General features: G+C 37.1%; 2 protein-coding genes across 2 annotated transcripts; one reads left to right on the top strand and one right to left on the bottom strand.

Moving 5' to 3' along the window:
* Nucleotides 1–309: 309 nt before the first annotated feature.
* Nucleotides 310–12,452, bottom strand: gba2 (glucosidase, beta (bile acid) 2). The gene is made up of 18 exons (XM_059528382.1): nt 12,311–12,452; nt 11,964–12,104; nt 10,445–10,695; nt 8,731–8,822; nt 8,094–8,209; nt 7,666–7,884; nt 7,192–7,431; nt 6,392–6,648; nt 5,124–5,249; nt 4,271–4,455; nt 3,588–3,692; nt 3,384–3,491; nt 2,991–3,142; nt 2,752–2,858; nt 2,455–2,597; nt 2,226–2,341; nt 1,144–1,335; nt 310–1,055 (listed from the first exon to the last, which is right to left on the bottom strand). The coding sequence occupies exons 3-18, from the start codon at nt 10,633–10,635 to the stop codon at nt 837–839; spliced, it is 2,568 nt and encodes an 855-aa protein (XP_059384365.1). The 5' UTR covers nt 10,636–10,695; nt 11,964–12,104; nt 12,311–12,452; the 3' UTR covers nt 310–836.
* A 714-nt stretch (nt 12,453–13,166) lies between these two features.
* rgp1 (GP1 homolog, RAB6A GEF complex partner 1) lies at nt 13,167–17,724 on the top strand. Its single transcript, XM_059528370.1, has 9 exons — nt 13,167–13,319; nt 13,756–13,871; nt 13,968–14,101; nt 15,109–15,192; nt 15,561–15,710; nt 15,944–16,090; nt 16,229–16,356; nt 16,760–16,937; nt 17,139–17,724. The coding sequence occupies exons 2-9, from the start codon at nt 13,756–13,758 to the stop codon at nt 17,360–17,362; spliced, it is 1,161 nt and encodes a 386-aa protein (XP_059384353.1). The 5' UTR covers nt 13,167–13,319; the 3' UTR covers nt 17,363–17,724.
* Nucleotides 17,725–21,231: the final 3,507 nt, after the last annotated feature.

The following is a 21,231-nucleotide window of genomic DNA, read 5'->3' as shown; positions in this document are numbered from 1 at the left end:
AATAAGTTACAAGTTTTGTAACAATATCCTGATTTTACTGTATTTTTGATCAAATATATGCAGGCGTGGTGGGCAAAAGATACAAAAGATACTTTTGAACAGCATTGTGCATTGCTATGGCTTCCATAAAAGGTGAAATTCACTTTTAGCCAGTGATTTAGATCACATACTAGAGCCTGACATGTCGTTTGAGCATCTTAGGGTTGTGGGTTTGATATCATTTCTTTACGGTACCACTAGACTACAGCAGAGAAAAGAAATGCTTTTCTGATGCATCTGAGGAAAAACTGAATCTGATGGCAGTAAACATTCATTCCAATTTAATTAATTTTATTTCTATTACAATTTTGTAGAATAATGTACAGTAGTGACTTTTCAAAGCCTCAGATGTTTTAAGACACAAACAAGAACAAATACTTCTAATAAAAGAGAGAGAACCAGCAGTTCTTTCTCTCTCGTACTCTATAGGTCATTCCCATAATAGAAATAAAAATATACAGTGAAATTAAATAGAATCATGCTTTAACTTCTTGATTCCCAAAGACCAATGACCCTACATCCAATTTCATAATGAACAGTATGTCAGCTCACCGAAACCAAGCTTTTACACTCCCATTCGTAAAACTATGATTTATAGCTGCTACATAGAAGGACTGTGGTAAAGATTATGCACATTTTCATTTACAAAATAACTGGAAATTAAGTTTCCGTGTGAACCAACAGCTCATGATGACACTATCTCCAAAGTCATTTGCAGTCTTTTAAAACTAAGAGGTCACTTCATTATGGAGGTTCGACAGCGCATGTTCCCTTTAGCACATTTATAAGGCTCCAGCTCAGTCCTGTCCCACATCTTTTTCAATGGTTTTGCTGTGGTTTGGTCGATTATTCAGTGCAAGCTGCATTGCCCAGATGCTCAAAGGTCTCATATAAGCGAGAGAGCGGTAAATGCCTTTCTCACAGTATGCTTCAGGAGTCTGGAAGGCCATTCCCATTCGCTCCCATACAGTGCGGTAACAGCCTTCAGCAGTGTGCATTCCCTCTTCTATCATGCCCTGGGAAAAAACACAGCGGGTGTATTAGGAGTTAATTAACAGGTTGACTTCATCTGGAACCTGGTGATATGATCTTAGGTTTGATTACCTCATGTATCATTGTAGCTGCTAATCCATACACTACTCCCACCCACACCTCATCTGATTGGACACTGGAATGATCAGGCACCCCCTCTGGCCTCATCCCATTCACCGCACCCATCTGCCCGCCTGAAAAGCTCATAACATTGAGGTCAAACACTGACTTCAGCGCACTACAGATTTTCTCCTTGGGAAAAGCCTGCATAGAGAAATGGATGTAGAAAATTATTGTTAGTTCCCATCCATAGTCCACTCTTTCTACAGAACACTGACCCCTTCTGGAGTCTAAGTGACTCATGCAAAATAAATGTAACAGCATTTTATTTATTTATTTGTTCATTTTAAATGTTACTTTGTAAATCTTTACAGTGTGATTCAATTCTTTGCTGTTAGGAACTAACAATGAACAATACTTCTATTGCAATTCATATTAATTCATTTTAATATAAATCTTTAAACAATTCCATTTGTAGAATTTAACACTTTTTTTGTTGTTGCTTTTTTTTTAAGAAATGTATCATTTATAAACATTTAAAATTGTACAAAAGACTGTTCTTCAAGTATCTGCTCATCAAAGAATCTCTTCATTTAGCAGCACAACCATTTCCAACTGTGATGACAATAGTAAGAGTAAATGTTTCTTGAGCACCAAATCAGCATATTAGAATAATTTAGATTTAGAATAATAAAGAACCATGTGACACTGAAGTAATGGTTGCTAAAGATTCAGCTTTGCCATAAAAGGAATGTTGCATAAAAAAAAAAAATATTACAAAATTATATATATATATACACCTTAAATGCAATAATATTTCACATTATTACTATTTTACAACTTTTTTATTAAAATAAATACAGCCTTAGCAAGCATAAAGAAAAATCTTTAAACCACCACAGTAGAGTAAATTGTTATTTATGACACCTAATGTATTAATGTTAAGGCACTGAACCATATTGTAAAGTGTTACCTTTATTTCTTTTGTTAATGAAGACATTTCAAAATAATTGTTAAATGAACATTATGTGGTACAAATACAACCAAATGTTGATCATATTAAAAAAATGCTGGTAAAAAGTTTTTCAGACTACCTGGTAGTCATCATCCCCAAGTCCAGACGCCCTGAGAAACCACTGGCCTGCACACTGGTCTGACATTACACTGTTAGACAGGCTCCGTCCACTGCTGTCATAGTTGTAGTATTTGCCTTTCAGAGAAGGAGAAAGACACTTCACGGGGGGAAATGAATGCATTATTTTTAATGTGGTTGCTTGAAGACCAGATACGTTTTAAACAGGCACCGTGTATGCTTACACTTACCATTCCACAGGAGTTTGTCAAAGGCTGCTTTTCCTCTCTCCAAAATATCTCTGTAGTGCTGATAAACAGACTCGCAATTCAGCACACGTGCCATTTTACACATCATGCACACTGACGCCAGCCATAGACCACCACAGTATGCACTGGAAGACCACACAGGGATGTTATGACTTATGTCAAGATACAGGATTTAAAAATATACATTTAAAATAAAAAACATAATTTATATATTCTGATAAATTTGAATATATATATATATAATTTTTTAAATAAAATAAAAACTTCCTGAGTCCTAACCTGGGTCCTGTCACCTTCCATCCATCATATGTTTGGTCTGCATAGCCAGAGTTTTCTATCAGCCCATCACCATCCTTATCAAATTTCAACTCTGTTTCCATAACTGTCTAAATAAGCCAGAACATCAGATATTTGAGTAATGTGTCTTAAAACACTTGGAACTAAAGTCACTTTACATTTGCATATGTAGAGTATATAATTTTAGACTAAATACTACAATACAATAGAGAAAAACTCACCTGGCATATGGGCCACATATCCTTCAGATACTGCTCATCCTGGGTCAGGTAATAGTCTCGGTACACCTGCAGCACAAACTTCAGGTTCAGATCCTTCCAGTCAGCTGTATCGTGGATCATGTATGCATTGGCACGAACCCATGGCTCATCATCTGTTTGAAATCAAAGAGTAGGTTTTATTGACATTAATAAAATGAGGTGAATCATTTTGAAAAAACAAAGAGATATGGTAGCTACAATTAGACCACTCAAACGTGTTTACAATAATTTAACAATTCATTATGCAAGAAAAAATGATTATGGGATTCAAGATGATGATGATCAATTTCTATTTTTTCTCTATTTAAAAAATGTGACTAGTGACTTCATGGTATCCTAGTATGTACAACTCACCAGGGTCTCCAATGTCATGAGGTACAACGCCCCTGGTCTTCACTGGTGAGTATTGGCCATTCATTAGATTTAACCTCTCTGTAGGATCGTGTTGAACGACACTACCAGCTGAATATGAAAGAGAGAGGGGGAAAAGTATAATGTATAATGTATAAGTATAACGAATTCAAATACATTCAATGTTTAAATGTGAGCTTAGCTTACCAATATCATACTGCACACTCAGAGCCAGCTTGGGCCAGAGCATGATGAGAGCGAATGAAGCATAGAAGTGCACATCATATGTGTTATACATCCTGTACTCCTGACCTGGAGCGAGAGACAAAGAATTTATTGATCACCTCGATTTAAACTTTAATGAATGTTAAGTGTATAATGAACTGCGATCTAAAGTGTAATTCTAAATTTAATCTAAAACTATTAATATAAATTTTCAGTATATGAAATAAAGCTGAAATTAAATAAAATATACGTTTTAGATGAAAAATTGTAAAATTTTAAATTGAAAAATTGTAAAAAAAATTTAAATGTTACCTTGGCAACTAACAAAAATAAACAACCTTTAGTTGAAGTACTACAACTACTAATAGTGAAATAAATAAAAAAACGAATAAAAATTACAAAACACAAACTGCAAATAAAAAAATAAAAGCTAATTCTAAATGAATACTATAATATTATATAAATAACACTAAAATAACATGGATTACAATTCGGCAGCAGCAGATTTCCTCTCAGCAATGCTGGTTATATTTTTTATCATGATTTTTGTACATAACATACATAATTATATGCACAAATCAAATGTTGTAAACAGGTTTTAAACAAATATCGAGTTTAGTTTGCATGTTAAGTTAATGTTGAATGTTACAGCACAACTCTCTTACCCTCTAGGTAAGCGAAGCGGCCGTAATCCTTGACAACTTCAGGCTGCGCTGGAAGCCCCCCATCCTCAGGACGAAGCCCACCGCTGATGTCAGCATCCTCTGGAAGCTCCACCCACACGGTTCCACCATCCACAACAAAGTACAGCTCATTAAACAGAGCGGACTTATACCAAGACGGAAGAGACCTAAAAACAACACTGTGTTTAAGTCTACCGGTGGTGAAACATACATAGAATGGATGTTGAAATAAATTAAGTGAACATTTATATTCCACACAATATTTAGTAATATTTAAAAAAAAAAATACAGATGTGGTTTGTCCAATGACGAGGCTGTAAGTATATTTTTTTAAACTGACACAACAAAGAATTTTGCAAAGCTAGCGAAGGATATCGCTAATACTTCTAATCTCAAAAGGGCCAAATACCAACAGATTAATCAACCGCGCAACTGAAAAGAATAACTGCCTTATGTTGAAAAAATAGATGGAGGCCTGGAATTAGTATATTGCATGTGACTCAGGCAATGCTACTCAAAGCATGCACAATTAATTTTAGTGCACTCAACAAACCGTATGAAGGGGATTGTGGAAACAAAATGAGTAATACATACAAAATGGCATATAAGAGCTACTGTTGTCTAAGGACATAATGGATAAATCCATGACCCTTCTGTTGGTTTAAATAAGTAGTCAAATGTATTTGCAGGAAGGACACTTGCTTGCTTACACATAGTCTTTTAGATGAACGACAGTCTTTTATGCTGGGCAGCATACAACTTGATTAACCAATAGGACAGGCTGACATGCCCTCAAGCTTGATATTTTTCATAAAAAAATGACATGTCTTTTTACCCATCCTGTAGAATCGGCCTCTGCCACTCATCAATGCTCTCCTCCCAGTTACTGTAGTGTGTGAGCGCGTAGTGAGACAGAGATGGGGCAGCATCTTCTTTGCTGCCGTAATAACGTGTGTATCTCCTGAAACAAACATCACACAAATAATGTGATTATTTCACAGCGTCAAAGGGTTTAATTTCATCATTTCAAATGCAATTATATAGTTTATAAACAAAATGAAGCATATTTCTAGGACCATTAAAAGATCTTCATACAACAATTGAGCACATTTCCCGCAATTCCCATTAATGTAATGCACTAAAGTCATTAATGTTATGCAAACTAAAACAATGACATTATTTCATTTGTAGCATTTATGCATCATTGTCTCCTGGATTCTCTGAGAAAAAACAAATGAACATTGCTGCTCTAATACGAATGTGTAAGAAGCACAAACTGTGGCCCTGTGCTGAACTTAATGACTGTTGACTCAAACCCTTCCTTTCATGCAGCTTGTACGTAAACCGTACTTCTTTTTATACACAGGCACATCTCTTCCTTTTAAAATCTCATGAAATTGCATTCAAGTCTCCTATTGAAACAGGAAGTATCAAATTGTGTGTCTCTTTTAAGCCCTTAGTTATTTAATAATTAATATTTTTCTCAGGCAAAAGAAAAGCTGTAAATCAATAATGCACGTATCTGTTAACAGTTATTTTAGTCAACATTAGTCAACATTTGATAATTTAGGAACATAAACTATCATTCAAAACTTGCTGTGGATCAATTTTGTTCAAATTTTTGAAGGAAGCCACTTCAGCTGCATTTGAAATGGAAATAATGTAAAATATGATTACTTTTTTAATTACATTTTAATATATTTTAAAATGTAATTCATTCCTGTGATGGCAATGCTGAAAAAAAAATCATCTTACTGACCCTAAGCTTTTGAATGGTAGTGTATATAGCATTGATGATACATTTTTCTTCAATCGTTAAAATAGTTATGCATCATGGTCTTACTCATCTGGATTCACTGAACTGAAACAAATTTTCCCTCCGTAACTTATCATGCTGTTCACATAAAAATGAACAATTGTTCACTTTTCTGAAAACAGGCCAAAAATATTGATGACTCATGTTACTCTACATAGATTTTTGTCCAATCAAATGCTCTCTAGTGTGAGAATGTCCCTCCAAATAACAACTAATAAACTATTAATCATTACTGTGATGTATTTATCATTTACATGAAATTTGACCTATTCTGCATGTACACATACCTTTCATATATTCTTTCTCTGGAGCCAAATGTGATTTTTGGCATATCCCAGGCCAAACTGAACTCCACACTGTTGTGACTGTTAGCAGGCACGGAGCAGCTCACAGCCAGGGCTGCTGCCACTTCCTCCCCTTTCTGTGTGGGTGGGCTGGAGTCCTTAGGCGAGTCGAGCCGTCCATCAGTCATGAGGTCACTCCACAGAGCACTACAGGTTCCCTTTGGGCTGAACGCCGTCTGGTGACTGATCTCTTGGCCAGACTAAAATAAAGAGAAACTTTAAATAAAGAGAGGAAGAACAACAGCTGCCTACCTAGACACACTTCAAGGGATAGTTCACTTCAAAAAATATAAATTCTGTCATCACTAATTCACTATTACGTCATTCCAAAAATGTATGACATTCTGTCTTCAGCGGAACTTAAAAGAAGATTATCTGAAGAATGTTTTAACCATTTTTTCCCATAAAATGAACATCAGTTTGGTCCAAAACAAAAGTGAATTCCATCAACATATCTTTAGCAACAGTTTAAGCTGTCTTTAAATTCTTTTTTCTTAATAAAACATTTAAAGAGCAGTCATATGGTATTAGCAGTATCTTTGCACAGTTTATTGTGGTGAACCACAGCAATCAGCCACCCTTACAAAGCTCTTATTTGCACAGAGAAACAGGAGCTCACACAGTATAGTGGTGTGATGGAGAAACCTGTTTAGCAGAGTGCTTTTGTCTGTGCACTGCAAGTTGTTTTCATGCATTTACTACAGGCAAAACCTGCTGCTGCTAGATTTACAATGGTGCATTACCTTTTCTCTTGCAGCCATACACAGAGTATAAGGGTTGACGGGCGTCTGGTGATGTAGTAACACCCCAGACACAGATTCTCCGTCTTTTTCCAGGTGAAATGATTCATTCCAGTGGCCCCCACTCTTATCGTCTTTATGTCCAGACCCATTAACCATCGTGAACATGATGGAAACATCAAGTGCGTAGTCATTCTTATTCTCAATGTCCCACACAAACACAGCCACAGGAAGACTGGAGTCCTGATAATGAGAAAAAGATTTTTAATATTTTTTAATACATTTTAAAATGTAATTTATCCATGTGATGGCAACGTCGAATAATCAGCAGCCATACAGCTTTTATCATTTTTAGCAGTGTTGAACAGTTACTGTATCCATTTTTATGTAAAGGAAAGTGTCATACAATATAAATGTGTTATAAGTTAAAGCAACAATGTGCTTTAAATATCAAGCACATTCTAAACAGCTTGTCACCTTGTAGTCGTGAGGGATGACGGGTGACACCTGCCTGCAGGTGAGAGTGACATTCTGGCCAGGCAGGTGGTAGACGGTCCAGGCTCGTGGGTAAAGAGCATGGTAAAAGGCGTATTCACCGCAATAACCCCAGTTCCAACCCTGAAGAGTCGGGGGTCGCTCTGTAGACAACACCTGCTGGTATACCGTCTGACCACCCCTGCGCAGACACACTGTAAACTAGGACATAGAGGGGGTTAAAATAAGCAAACTAGCTGAAAGGTATTTTATTTACATAATGAATGTGATTGCGGTCACTTTTGACCAACTTAATGTGACCTTGCTGAATAATTTATTTAAAAAAAAACGAATCTTACTAACCCCAAATTTTTGAACAATGGTATGGATCTTTTTTATAGGTATTTTACTGGATCACACTATTTCTTTACCTGGTTAGCAATAACGGTTTTGTAGTGGTACATTCCAGGATTTAGTTGCCACCGGCAGAAATCTCCCCTCCATCCACGTGTGATACTGCCCCCGCCAATGCCACCAAGAGGAGCACCTGCACAAAACATGTCCTCTTTTACACTGGGTCATTTTAAAGGGATAGTTCACCCAAAACTGAAAATTCTGTCATTAATTACTCACCCTTGTGTCATTCCAAATATGTAAGACATTTGTTCATCTTCAGAACACAAGAAGTTTTCTGACCCTCACAAGACAGCAGTGTAACTGAAATGTTCTCAGGTTCAGAAAGGACATCGTTAAAATAGTCCATGTGACATCAAAGAATTGTTGAATAAAGTCATTATTTTAGTTTTCTTTGTTCACAAAAAGTATTCTCACAGCTTGAACCACTTGGAGGTTGAACCACTGTTGTCACATGGACTGTTTTACTGATGCATTGCTGTCTACGCAGGGTCAGAAAATTCTCAGATTTCATAAAAAATATCTTAATTTGTGCTCCCAAAATGAACTAAGTAATTAATGAGTAATTAATGCCAGAATTTTCATTTTTGGGTGAACTGTCCCTTTAAGAGTTGTTGTTGTTGCTTTGATGTTTCTGTTTGTCTTTGCACTTACCATAAATTTGTTTCAGTGGTAGAGCCCGAAACATATCAATAAAAGGAGCCTTCTTCTCAACCTGGGTCTTTCTGTACCACCATCTCAGATACCTGCTCAGACAAAGCAAGAAAGAATTCACTAAACTGGCCTTTCTCTCTGTCACACACAGGTATCGCCTTGAACTGGTATTGATGAACAGTGAAGGTTACAGAGTTTTGTTCAATATATTGCTCATGCATCTATGTGCAAAAATATCACACTTTGACTTCTTTAATTGGTCTTTATAGCTTCACAGCAATGCTAGTTCTAACAATGAAAACTCTGTTTCACACACACATCTCAACTTTAGTCACTCCCAAACCACTCCATCCAACTCATTCTTTTCTGGCTCACTCATTCTCCTGCAATAATGCACACACAGCTGTTTTCAGTCTTGTTGCACTCAGCACAAGAGCGCCTAGAAACAGAGACCGATTCACTCAAACATAAAAGGGCAGATGGCATTATGGGATAGGCCGAAAAAGCACTGGATACAAATCAAATGTCTCTGCCCTGGATACAAATCACTTTTTGTATTTTTTACCCAATCAAAATCTCTTATTTTACATATTTATCTAAAAAGTGCACCTTTTTTCTCTCTCTAGACTTTATTTATGCTTGTTAAGTTAACTGGAATTATTCGTTTTTCACTTACATGTAGTTGTGGAATAATCACATGGCAGGTATATGTTGTATTAAAGTAAAATTTAAAACATTGCATTTTTTTTTTTAAGATTAAAAAAATTGCAACGTTCACGTATGGAGGGTTTCGATGGATGACTGCATATGACTATCGCAGAAGCCAGTCATGCCCCTATGCTGGTATGCTAGTTAGTAATCAATCAAGTGTGGTGAAGGTTAAGCAACATGATTCATGAATACAGTATTCACATACACATCAGAGGACTGACTGTGTAAATGGAACTACAGTAAAGATTTATAAAGCTTTAACGTGGAATGGAATAGAACAGCACACAGGGTATTGACCGATATCGACACTGATTAACTAGCCTCAGTGGCCAGTTCCATGCAGCAGTAGTGTGACGTTGGAGATAAAATAATAGTTCATTAACAAAGGATCACAACAATAAAAATCCAGAATCTAAACCCAGGTCAACTGCTATCAAGCTGTTTATAGCAGGATCATCCAAAGGTCCATACAAAGAGAGGAAGTTTGCTAAAATGTATTAGTTATAGTGCAACAGTTAGAGAGGGAAAACAGCCCCACCTGATCAAGGTAAATACAACTTGCTACACAAAAAACCAGCAATGTATCTTACAAATGATCCACAAGCTTAGATTTCTGGTTTAACTAGTATGTGAGATGCAATCCACACAAAGAGCTGCCTTTTTTATGAAGACATTATCATTAACCATGAAACACTGGTTAAATAAATAAAGCTGCTAAGAACCAAGCGGACAAGGGTTTAGCATAAGAAAGGAATGAAAACATGTCCATTTGTGGTCAAAATATAACCATTGACTAATATTTCCTGTTCCTGTTTCAATCATACATACTGGTATAGAGCAAAAGGCCACTGACATGTCTATAATGGTCTTTTTCGGCAGCTTTTGATGTAAACTAATTCTATTCTTTAGTAATTGTGTTTCCTGTAGATGACGTGAGGACTAATAAATAAATGGCCAAGTAGATCTGAGGCTCTTCTATTGAAATATGATTTGTTAAACATACCTGACCCCTAAAGAAAGATGCTCGATCATGTTGGACAATGAGACGTCTTTGGCTTGAAATGGTTTGCGCTTCTCTTTGAACTCGTGGGCCAGGCATATCCGCCAGCCATCCTTCGGGACACCAAATCCTGTTTCTGTAGACACATACCGGCTCATCAGCTCAGCCAGAGACGTGCTGTCATTTAAATCCATAGTAGAGCTGTTGGATCACCAGTCCAAACCAAAACCGTAAAAATCGTCTCCCTGAATCCTCTGAAAAAAGAAAGAGTTAAAGTGTTCATGCATATAGAATATTTCCTTTGTTTTAAGGTTAAAGCAACGGATAAGACACATTGTTAATTGAAAAATGACATCTTGCCAACTGTGTTGTGCAAGTGAGAGTTGAGATCACATGTATGATCTGCATGCATGGGCAGGTAATCTACCTACAAACGCAAAGTTCTCCTGTCACCAGGGTGACGGAGCGACAGAGTTCAGTTGCTAGCAACAACCACGGGCTGGAGATGTAACCTGATCCTTTTCCTTTTAATTAAATTACAATAGTTCCCTTCATTTCACCCCTGGGCCAGGCAAATCTTTTTCTATATGGCAGAATTCATTTCGCCAAACAAATAAGATACCTGTAGATCCCCAGCCCACCCCACATCAAGATGTTATGACATACTTTATTGTACTTCAGTTAAAACCATACAATGTTACGACATAATCTGCTACACTGAAATTCAATGTAATTGCACTTAAATAAAACAACAGAAGAAGAAGAAACAAATATATAATACATTAATTATTTTTACTACTAAACCATTTTTATTTCAAAAGCAATAACAGAAAATATATTTAGCTCTGTCCAAAACTAAATCCATGATTTCCTCCCCATTATGGATCCAACGTTTCCATTGTGGTGCAGGTGTAGTTTTCCATTCCATTTGTTTGCATATATTATTGTACTTGCATTTTTCTTTTTTGGTCCATTTAGGAATTTTCTATAACTTTTTTATTTACAAAATTACTTTTTGGTCTAATTAATGTATTGTTAGAAATCTGCAAATTGCACAAATTATACACTTAATTTACACTAATTTAGACATGGCCCAAACAATGATCAGTGCTGCAAATAAATAAATAAATAAATAAATAAAAAATATGCAAACTCACATACAGCTCATAAAATTTAATTTGATAAAAAAATGAGTAAGCGTACCTTCTGAGACAGACGAGCATCTATAAAATTAAAGCACTTTTACTGTCTTTTTGCTTTAATTAATTAATACTTCATATTCCGCACTATTTTACAAAATGCAGCGCCATTACAGAATCATACTTTGGCGAGACGTATTTATTGAAAGAGGCATGATGTTTTAATGTCCAATATGCATTGGCACCCTTTCTCTTCGCCCCATTGTAAACGTCTGGCTACTTAGGTCACATTCGCTTTTAGATTGGCCATGCATAATTAATGTTCTCCTATTGTTATTGTTTCATCCACGCAGTCCACCAGAGGAGTGTAAAATCTCTCTTACCCTTGTCTGTCTGGGGTCTGCGTGTCAGTGGCGAGATGCACTTGTTTTGACGCTCCCCAGCATGACTATGTCAGTAGAACCATCCGGTGTCCCTGTGGCTGCTGCTTCCACTTTGTTGCGGTTGGATCTTGGTAATATTTCCTAAGTGAACAGCAAATGCTAAGTTTTAGAGACGAAAAGCATGTAACGCTATTCAGCATTTATAAGTTTCCGTAAGTAAACAACACATTTTCTTATGCAGAAAAGCACATCACGATCTCTCGATGAACTGGTCAAAGACAGACATAAATTTCTCGATGATAGAGCAGTACACAGGGCCCTCTGCAGGCTTATACCAATGAGCTCACCCTCGGGGAGGTAACGTACAGAAGAGAGGGGTCATTTCAGTGTTTTCCAAAGAAACACAAGCCTTGTTCTGTATCTGTTTTCTTTTATAAGTCATCTCTTGACTATTTAAAATAATAAATATTACACTTTTCTTAACTATCTTCTTCTGAGGAAACCGTGCCACCCCCCGTTGTGATTTTGGATGGGGCTTTTACGTCACATTTGCCACGGAGCCAGTGATCGTGTTTACTCGTTTATTCGAATCGGTTCTTTTGAATGGTTCAGTTCAAAGAATCATTTCAAAAGCAATTCAGTAATTCGTGTTAAGTCAATTATGTGTTTTCTAAATGTTCAAGTAAAGCCATATGTAAAACACGTATTGCTGTTTATTATGTTTTTCGATAAACATTAAAAAACCCTTTGTTATTCGTCGTTGATTTAAACGATGGCATTTTTGTTCAAATGTAAGATATATTATTTTCAAGAATTCTAAATAAATTTAAGTATCTCTTAATGTAAATGCAAATGTGATTATATTAACTTGTTTTTCTAATACAATATTTATTCATAAAGTTTTTACTGGCACCCTCTGATTTTTTTTTTTTTTTGACTTGATTGGCAAATAAATCGTTCAAACAGTGAACATCTTGAACTGATTCATTTAAAAGAATTGACTCATAAGAACATTTGTTCACGACTTGCACATCGCTATACCGGAGTTAAGAAAACGGTTTTACATCCTATACTTTCTCGTGACATGTTTTACTGAATAAATCAAAATAGTATGCATAACGAAGATTTTTTGAAAGTCTAGTTCCATTCCATGGCAGCGTTTGCTTTTGTGTTTATGAATGTAGCTTGAACCACGTTAGGAAAAAACTCAGGGAAACCTTATAATGGCCAAAACAAATCTCCAATTGTTTTGTTTTTAGGAAGCTGGAGCGTCACCGGGCACTTTTCTTTAACTTCGATGTTTAGGAATACGACGTAAACAAATCGACGGGAATAAATAAAAGAAACAACTTCGAGGTATCGTAAAGGGAACAAATAAAATAATGCTAGGAGTTCATGCTAGTGTTGTAAACATTCATCGCTGTGCACGACGCCAGCTCTTTAAATCGAGATGTACGCTGCTCTGTAGCTAAAGTCAAGCTCTGCACATATTTTGTGTCAGAGGCAGAATCATTAGGAAAGGCTTGTTTGATTAACGTTACACGTGCTGCTGCTTAAAAGAATAAGCACAAGATCATATATAAATCTATAATATATTCTACACAGTGCATAACCTACTCTCAACCCTGTCAAAAACATCTTAAACAAGTCTACGCTGGTTTGCTGGCCTTAACTGGTCTCCTAGTTTGGAAACCCCTCTAAAACCAATAAAGCATCTTAAAACCATCCCAGAAAACCATCTTAAGTCAAGTACTATCAAGTACCTTGCATATAACCTTTCTGTTTTTCTCAGATGATTGAGGTGGTGGCTTCAATGGCACGAGGGCCTGTGTTTTTGGCCGGGGAGGTTTTAGAGTGTCTTATAACCTTCACAAATCCTATATCACATCTGTCTACATCTGCCAGCAGGTAAAGAAGACTGTATTTAGAAAAGGCACTGGGTTGCTTTTTGACAAGGATATTAATGTGCTATCAGTTGTGATTGAGTCTGTTCACCTTCTGCAGTGAGATGTTGGCCTGGGCCAGTGCTCAGATCCACTGCCAGTTCCATGCCAGCGAGAGTCGTGTGGCTTTACCCACTCAGGGCACCAAGCAGGACGTCCAAGCAGAGAGCGACACCGTACTGATACCAAGCAAAGGTGAAAAATGAGCTGCTAATATCAGACTAGTTTTACTTAACTTATATTGTTACATAAAGGATAAAGCAAATCAAATGAAGATCAGTTTTTCTTTTACTGCCACATTTAAAATTGTGTGGTTTGTATGTCAGGTCACCTTTATTTATATTTACCACTTTGTGCAAAAGACATCGTTTCAAAGCAGTTTCACAGTATTAGACAGAAAAAAACAGAATCAATGATGCACACTACTTCAATTAAAATTCCCTTAATACCAAGTTCTGCTGTAAAGCAGCTGTAGCAGCTTCAGTCAGTTCAGTGCTTATTTAGTGTGATTTAATAACTTTGTAATATTCATCAATCAATATTCATCCATTGTTCATCATTAATGAATAAAGTTCAGTTCGGTGATAAGTAGCTCTACTGAAGACAATGGTAATGTTATTCAACACTGCAAAATTTGCCAGTTAGGAGCAAGTTCAAATCAGCTTTATATCCGCTCTACAGAGGTATAGTGTCATAGAATAGTGTCATCCTCCAGCTCAATTCAGTTCACGTTTTGTGTCAGTGCAGTCAAATGTCACATGTTGGAATTGGTGTTTTTAGAAGCAGGACAAAACAGTGAGTAAATTCAGAACAGAAACTACTCAAAATTTTGGCAGTTTGAGAAAATACTGTACTAAAAGCAAGTCACTTGAGTCAGAAACTCTATAAATTTCAAGAAAAGACTGATGATTGCTGAGAAAGTAAGTGAAGATCAAGCAATGTAATGATTTCAGCTGGTCACAGACCACCTGTTATGCTGAAAACCTGTCAACTTTTATGATCTCTCTATTAGTTTGGTGTTGAATTGTGCCTTTCTTGTCAGAGTAAAAGCCAGATACTTTGAGCCTATCAGAAGGTGTGCTTGTGATGAGGATTAGATTGTGATTAGATTTCTGTAATCTCAGATTTATTCCCACAAAAATTTTAGAGCAGGGATTTAGAGGAGAGATTTTTACAATTTCCCTGTTTCTTCATTGGTCCAGGTGAACGAGGCCAGTGTGTGCTGGACACACCACCAAAGATCTTGTTCTGTGACCTTCGCTTGGATCCCGGAGAGAGCAAGACTTGTAAGAAGCTGAAAATGAACCAGAAACGGATGCAGTCATGGTTAACTTTTGGTCTAAATGACCATAAATCTTTTGATAAGCGCTTGTGTTGTTTAAATCGTTTATGCCCTCACAACATCAGTAATATGAAGTGAACCCCTTAAAACAATTCCTCTTGACCCAGATAATGTTGATATGGTGGTGAAAACTGGTTCATGGCTCAAAACCAACAGTCAGCTGGCCAAAGTTCAGCTGTTCAGTCATGTAATTGCACATTATGCCTGGCTAATGTCATTCTGAACTACAGGAGACAGCCACATGTTAAACAAATCTCTTCCAGGTTTTTTTCAGCTGAGACTGCCAGTAAATAATGTTTTCCCCTTGTTCAGATTCCTACAGTGAGGTTGTGCCCACTGATGGTCCACCTAGTTTCCGGGGTCAGGCAGTGAAGTACGTGTATAAGCTCACGATTGGCTGCCAGCGAGTCAACTCACCCATCAAGTTACTGCGAGTCCCTTTCAGAGTTTTAGTGCTTCATGGTAGGGTTTTTTCCTCCCTGTTAGTATTGTCCATGCAAAGCAGAGGCTAATTATCAGCAAGCTGCATTAGAGATGCATTAATCAATTTCCACATGCATTTTTATTTTAACATCTAAAGAAATGTGTAATTTTTTTAGAAAATGTGTGAATACTTGGATGTTAAATAAATGAATTAACACAAACATGCCCGTGAATAGAGTGTCACCACAGTGTAAGAAAATCTTATTTTGTAGGCATGCCAGAGCCTCCGTTTCCCCAAGATGAGGAAGTAGCTCCCTCAAACCCCTTTCTGGAGGAGGAGGAAGGAAGCAGGAGAGATACAAGGCCGCTAGAGAGAGCTCTGGACATGCTGATGATCACCACCTCGCGACGATGCCCATGTGCGTGAGTGAATGTGGGAAGGCTTGTGTCTTTGAAGGAATGTGTGTTTGTCATTCATCTCTCTTATGTTGCGGTCCTTTGATTAGATTTGAATTCTGTGTCAGTTGTGATCACATGCACATGCATTTTCTTCACAGATATGTTCAACATCACAAACGTGCGGGGAAAGGTTGCTAAGTTCTGCATCTTTAAGACTGTGTACAGGCTCGGGGAAGATATTATTGGCATCTTTACATTCTCAGAAGGGGATATTCCATGTTTACAGGTATAGTATATAGTACAGGTCAGAAGTTTGGGGACATTATGTTTTCAAATGCATTACTCCAGTCTTCAGTGTCACATGATCCTTCAGAAATTATTTTAATATGCTGATTTGGAGCTCAAGAAACTTTTCTGATGAATAATTTTGAAAACAGTTGAAAACAATAGTAATGCTTAATATTTTTGTGAAAACCGATCTTTTTTTTCAGAATTCTTTGATGAATATAAAGCTCAAAAGAAAAGCATTTATTTGATTTAATATTCAAATAAATGCAAAATCCAAAAGTCTTTACTGTCACTTTTGATCAATTTAATGCTTCCTTGTTTTTTGTTTGTTTGTTTTTTTAATATCTAATTGACCCCAATTAGCGCTGCTGTAGTGTTCATGTGTATTTATATCTGCTTAGTATTCAGTAAGTCTACAAAGTGAGGAGGAGGTCCAAGAGCATTACCAGAGACGACCCGGCCAGGCTGTCAGTGTCACTGGTCATGGCCGACATCTAGAGTCCTGCTTGCACACAGCCTCCAGCCATTTCTCTCTCCCTGTACCCCTCAATGTCACACCAGGATTCACCACAGACATAGGTTAGAAATAATTCACGCATAAAAAGTTGTATGTTGAAAGTTAAAAAAAGGTAAGCTTTTGGTTGACTTATTGGTTTATTTCCAGTTTAGCTTGAGCCTGAAGTTTTAAATCTGTTATGAAATATATGTGAGTAAAGGAAATAACTGACCATTTTCTGATAAGGCAACATTCTCATTCGATGATTTTATTCTCTTCCCCAGTGACGTTAAGATGGCGTCTGCATTTTGAGTTCGTAACAGCGCGGGAGCCAGTGGAGGCCCCGGTGGTTCTGCAGAATCAGTCAGAAGTCACAGTATGGACGGGGGCAGAGCATGTGGATGTGGACACCTTCAGTTGGGACCTTCCAATCAAAGTGCTTCCCACAAACCCCACGCTAGCTTCATATGTTTCACAGTTCACAGGGACAAACAGCATCAACATTTGAGTTGTGTTGGTGTTTGGGCAGGGAGATCATAAAACTAACGAGTTGTTGTTGTGAGATGTCCTGTTAGCAGTCTATTTTAAATTCAAAGGTGGCTATATTGAGAGTTGTTTAATTGGTTTTTATCTTTTACCGTGCAATGAGATAACAATTCTTTATTTAAGCTACTTCACATTTCAGCCTTGATGAAATGACTGCTTTACCTCCTGTAATGTAAAGATTTCTGTATTTATAGGCTATATTTCATTCGTATGCTCCAAACTATAATGACAAATGGTTTCTATTGTATTTCATTTCTCTGTAACAAGCTATTTTGTTCCGTTTCTCTATATGCAACCCATAACTGAATAAAACTGTTATTGAGAGTTTTGATTTTTGGTGGTTTGATTTCTGAAACGGTTGTACCACCTGTTTATAAACTGAGTTTATAAACCCCGATTGGTACAAAAGGTATAAATGGGGGAAAAGATATACGTTTTCAGTTTACATCTTGATTTTGTGTTCATTAGCATTTTCAATTATAGTTACAATCCTTTATTAATTAGTAATAATCATTTGTTCATTTGAATATGTTTAAGTCATCCTGTGGCCCCCTTGGAAGTTCACTGAGGCCCCTGAGAACCACCTTTACTATTGTAGTTTTTTTTAGAAATTAAAAGAATGAGATGATTTTTCTAAACATATTTTTTAGTGTAAACGAAAATATGACACAGACAGTTACATGTAACAAATTTATTATCAAATCAAAATATGGCTTGTCTCATAAAGAGTTTTTTGTTGTTACAACTCGTTAATGGAATACACTTAATTTTGCTCTCTGAACTAAATTAAAAATATCTTGACTATTTAAGCAATGAACTGTAAAAGAGATAACAGGCCATACATTGCTAATATTTTGGGTTATAGTGATGTGATAATAGCATGGTAGAATAAGCACAAATTAATATACAAAATGCATAACATTCCATACAAATATAAAACTTCTCATCTGTCTCTCCAGTACATTGTTCAAATGCATAACTCAAAAAACTGCTTTCCTCTTCTACATGCTATACGTCAAACCACATCCTATTTTCCTTTAAACTGAGAACTTAAATGGTAATGGTTATGCTTTGAGAATACAAGTGCTATAGAAGTAATATTGCATCTCACGCAATAGTGAGACAGATGTTAGGTGACAGGCAGGTGAATTGTGGATTGAAGACTTCCTCCATGCTAACCTAGTTTCATGTTGAGTTCTCCATGTCTTGGATCAATATTGTTCTCTTCTCCGGGAATGCAGGGCAGGCGAGGATCAGAGGTCATCACCAGTGTGACCTGGCAAGTCAGAGATTCAACCCGAACTTCACACCAGGGAGGAAAGTCCACAGGCCGATGCACACTGTAATCAAGCAATTGATTTAAATTAACTGCATTGCGTGAAGGAACAAGTACATTTGCCAAAATAAGGGGTTTTCACAGCGATGCTGCAGAAGAATTTAAGAACTTTCAGTGAACAGTTCTTAAAGGAACTATGTATAATAAACATTTTAATAATCTAAAGAAGCTTTTTATATTATAATTATACCTTTGTGCAATGGAAAGGTTCTATGGTTTCTTAAAGGTCCTTCATGGAACCATCACTGCCAATCAAAAACCTTTATTTTCAAGAGTTTAATTTCAGTTTCAGTGTACCAAAATATAACAGAAAAATCTCAAGATTCCCATTCATTGGGTTCTTTTCTTTTTTATCCAACAGAGAAATTAATGCAAGATGTTACGACTCTTACGTTTCACAGCATCCCACTCCCACAGGGTGCAGGCAGGTGCACTGCACACAGCCCTGCTCCATCCAGCTCTCTCCCATAGAGTACTGCTTCCCATTATACTCACACAGAGCTGTGAAAAGAGACATCAAACACACTGAAGATCAAGTCCTGAGAGTGCCTGATCAACAAGTGCTCTCCAAATAAAATGGATTTAGAGTAAATATCATGAGACAGGACACCTGGTCTCACCTTGAGAGTTGAAGTGGCACTCCATTGGTGCTGCTGAACATTTCATCCACACCAAAGAGGCCATGAAGATCATCATCACACCATGGGACACCTTGGGATCCATCTGAGTTGTTTGATCGCCCTCTGAATTGTTCTCTCCCCTCTTTCACACCTCCATTTATACCCCCTTGCGTTCACGGGGACGGGTGTGAGGAGTGGTTTACCCCCTACCTGAGGTGTGTTTCTGGCGTGGGGGCAGGTTAGTTAGGGGGTGTGCAGAGGAAAAAGCTGTGGCTTGGCACCACTTGCTCTTTCTCTCCGGTGATTGCCATTCTCCGCTCCACTGGGCATGACCTTGAAAAACTATAGAAATTCTGACACATCCTGGGATGACTAAGAGAGGTGGGGAAGAGAGCTAGAGAGCAAGAAAAAGCAAAAGGTTGACGCGAGACAGCATGCTGAACAAATACGGATAACACGAGTTGCCAATTAAAGATAACAGGCCTAATTTCACCTAATTTGATGGTGCTGAGATAAAAAGTATAAAACTTTCCATCATGCCCAGTTTTTTCCCCCCAAAATCATAAAAATGTATGTAAATCTAAAATGTGATTAAGCCAAAAAAAAGAAAAAAAGAAAACAACAATAACCAGAAAATAACAATAAGTTACCACTCTAGTATGTCTTGTAATATCTGTGCGTGCAAAGGTTCTGCGCAATCCTCTTGCTCAATATTCTCGGGCTCTGGAACCGGCTTATATCACATCACATTTCCTTTTTTGGAAGGCGGGCCTTTATCAAACCTGGATTTTAATTGTGCAGAAATAATGCTGAAGTTACTACTGATTGTGCTAAAGTGGAACTATTACAAGTATACTTCAGGTATACTTTAAATATCTTGCATTTACAGACTGATATTATTCAAAGGTCATATGATTCTCAACTAATCAGAAATTACATTAAAACACATTTAGGCTTAATATTAAGAAATGTGCATTGTGCACAAGTAGTTTTCCAAATAAAGTTTAATTATAATTTTTATATCAGTATGTCTCAAGTGATATGTCAGTTAATATGTTGATAGATTTGAAATACAAAATTCTGGCATGAATCTCTAGATGGCGCAGTCCAATAGGTCTAACTCAATCTGACATAATGACATCATTATCACATGGCACAGCTGACTGGTTCTCTTTTGTATCAGTAGCCAATGAGCTCACTGCTCAACATTCAAAAATATGACTAGTGCTTGCCGTAGCAGTTGCAGATTGCGTCAGAAATCCTCCACTTTCCCCAGCTCCACCTGTATAGATCTGCTACAGGGTGATTCATGTATGCTATATGGGGGTTATTTCATGTTATATGTGCAGCAGCAGTATTTCTTACATGCTCACAGCAGCATGTTGTGGATGTATTGGCTGTAGCAAGTCTCTGTACCCGCTCTGCCACAGCAGCAGCGTAGCAGATCTATTCTGCCAAGACCAAACACATTAACATTGTCATGTACATTACCATGCTAAACTATCTGAGTTTTCATGACAGAACTATACTTAGTATAAAATAAATATATTTTAAATATATTATTTTTTTATACAGCAGTTTTCATCTGGGTTGTAGTGGATGCATCTGATAAGATAACATTAATTTTTTTTGTCAGATGTCAGCTGGTGGTTCTCAACATCCCTAAATAGTTACTAGGTGATCTTCAAACACATAAACACAGGCCTCCATCACAACTGTCTTCAGGTTCCTGTGACCCTGGTCTGCTTCTTTGGACTGAACTCATGCTGATGATGTCATGGTGACCTCACGTGGGTCTGGTCCAGCTGAAGATGTTCATGAGCAGGACGAAGCTCATAAAGGCAAAATTGGACCTTTATTGCCCTACCGCTGCAG

This window comes from Carassius carassius, chromosome 3, assembly GCF_963082965.1.
Source record: "Carassius carassius chromosome 3, fCarCar2.1, whole genome shotgun sequence".
NCBI classification, from domain to species: Eukaryota; Metazoa; Chordata; class Actinopteri; order Cypriniformes; family Cyprinidae; genus Carassius; species Carassius carassius.
The sequence above is the reverse complement of the archived record's forward strand: the minus strand, read 5'-3'. Positions and strand labels throughout refer to the sequence as shown.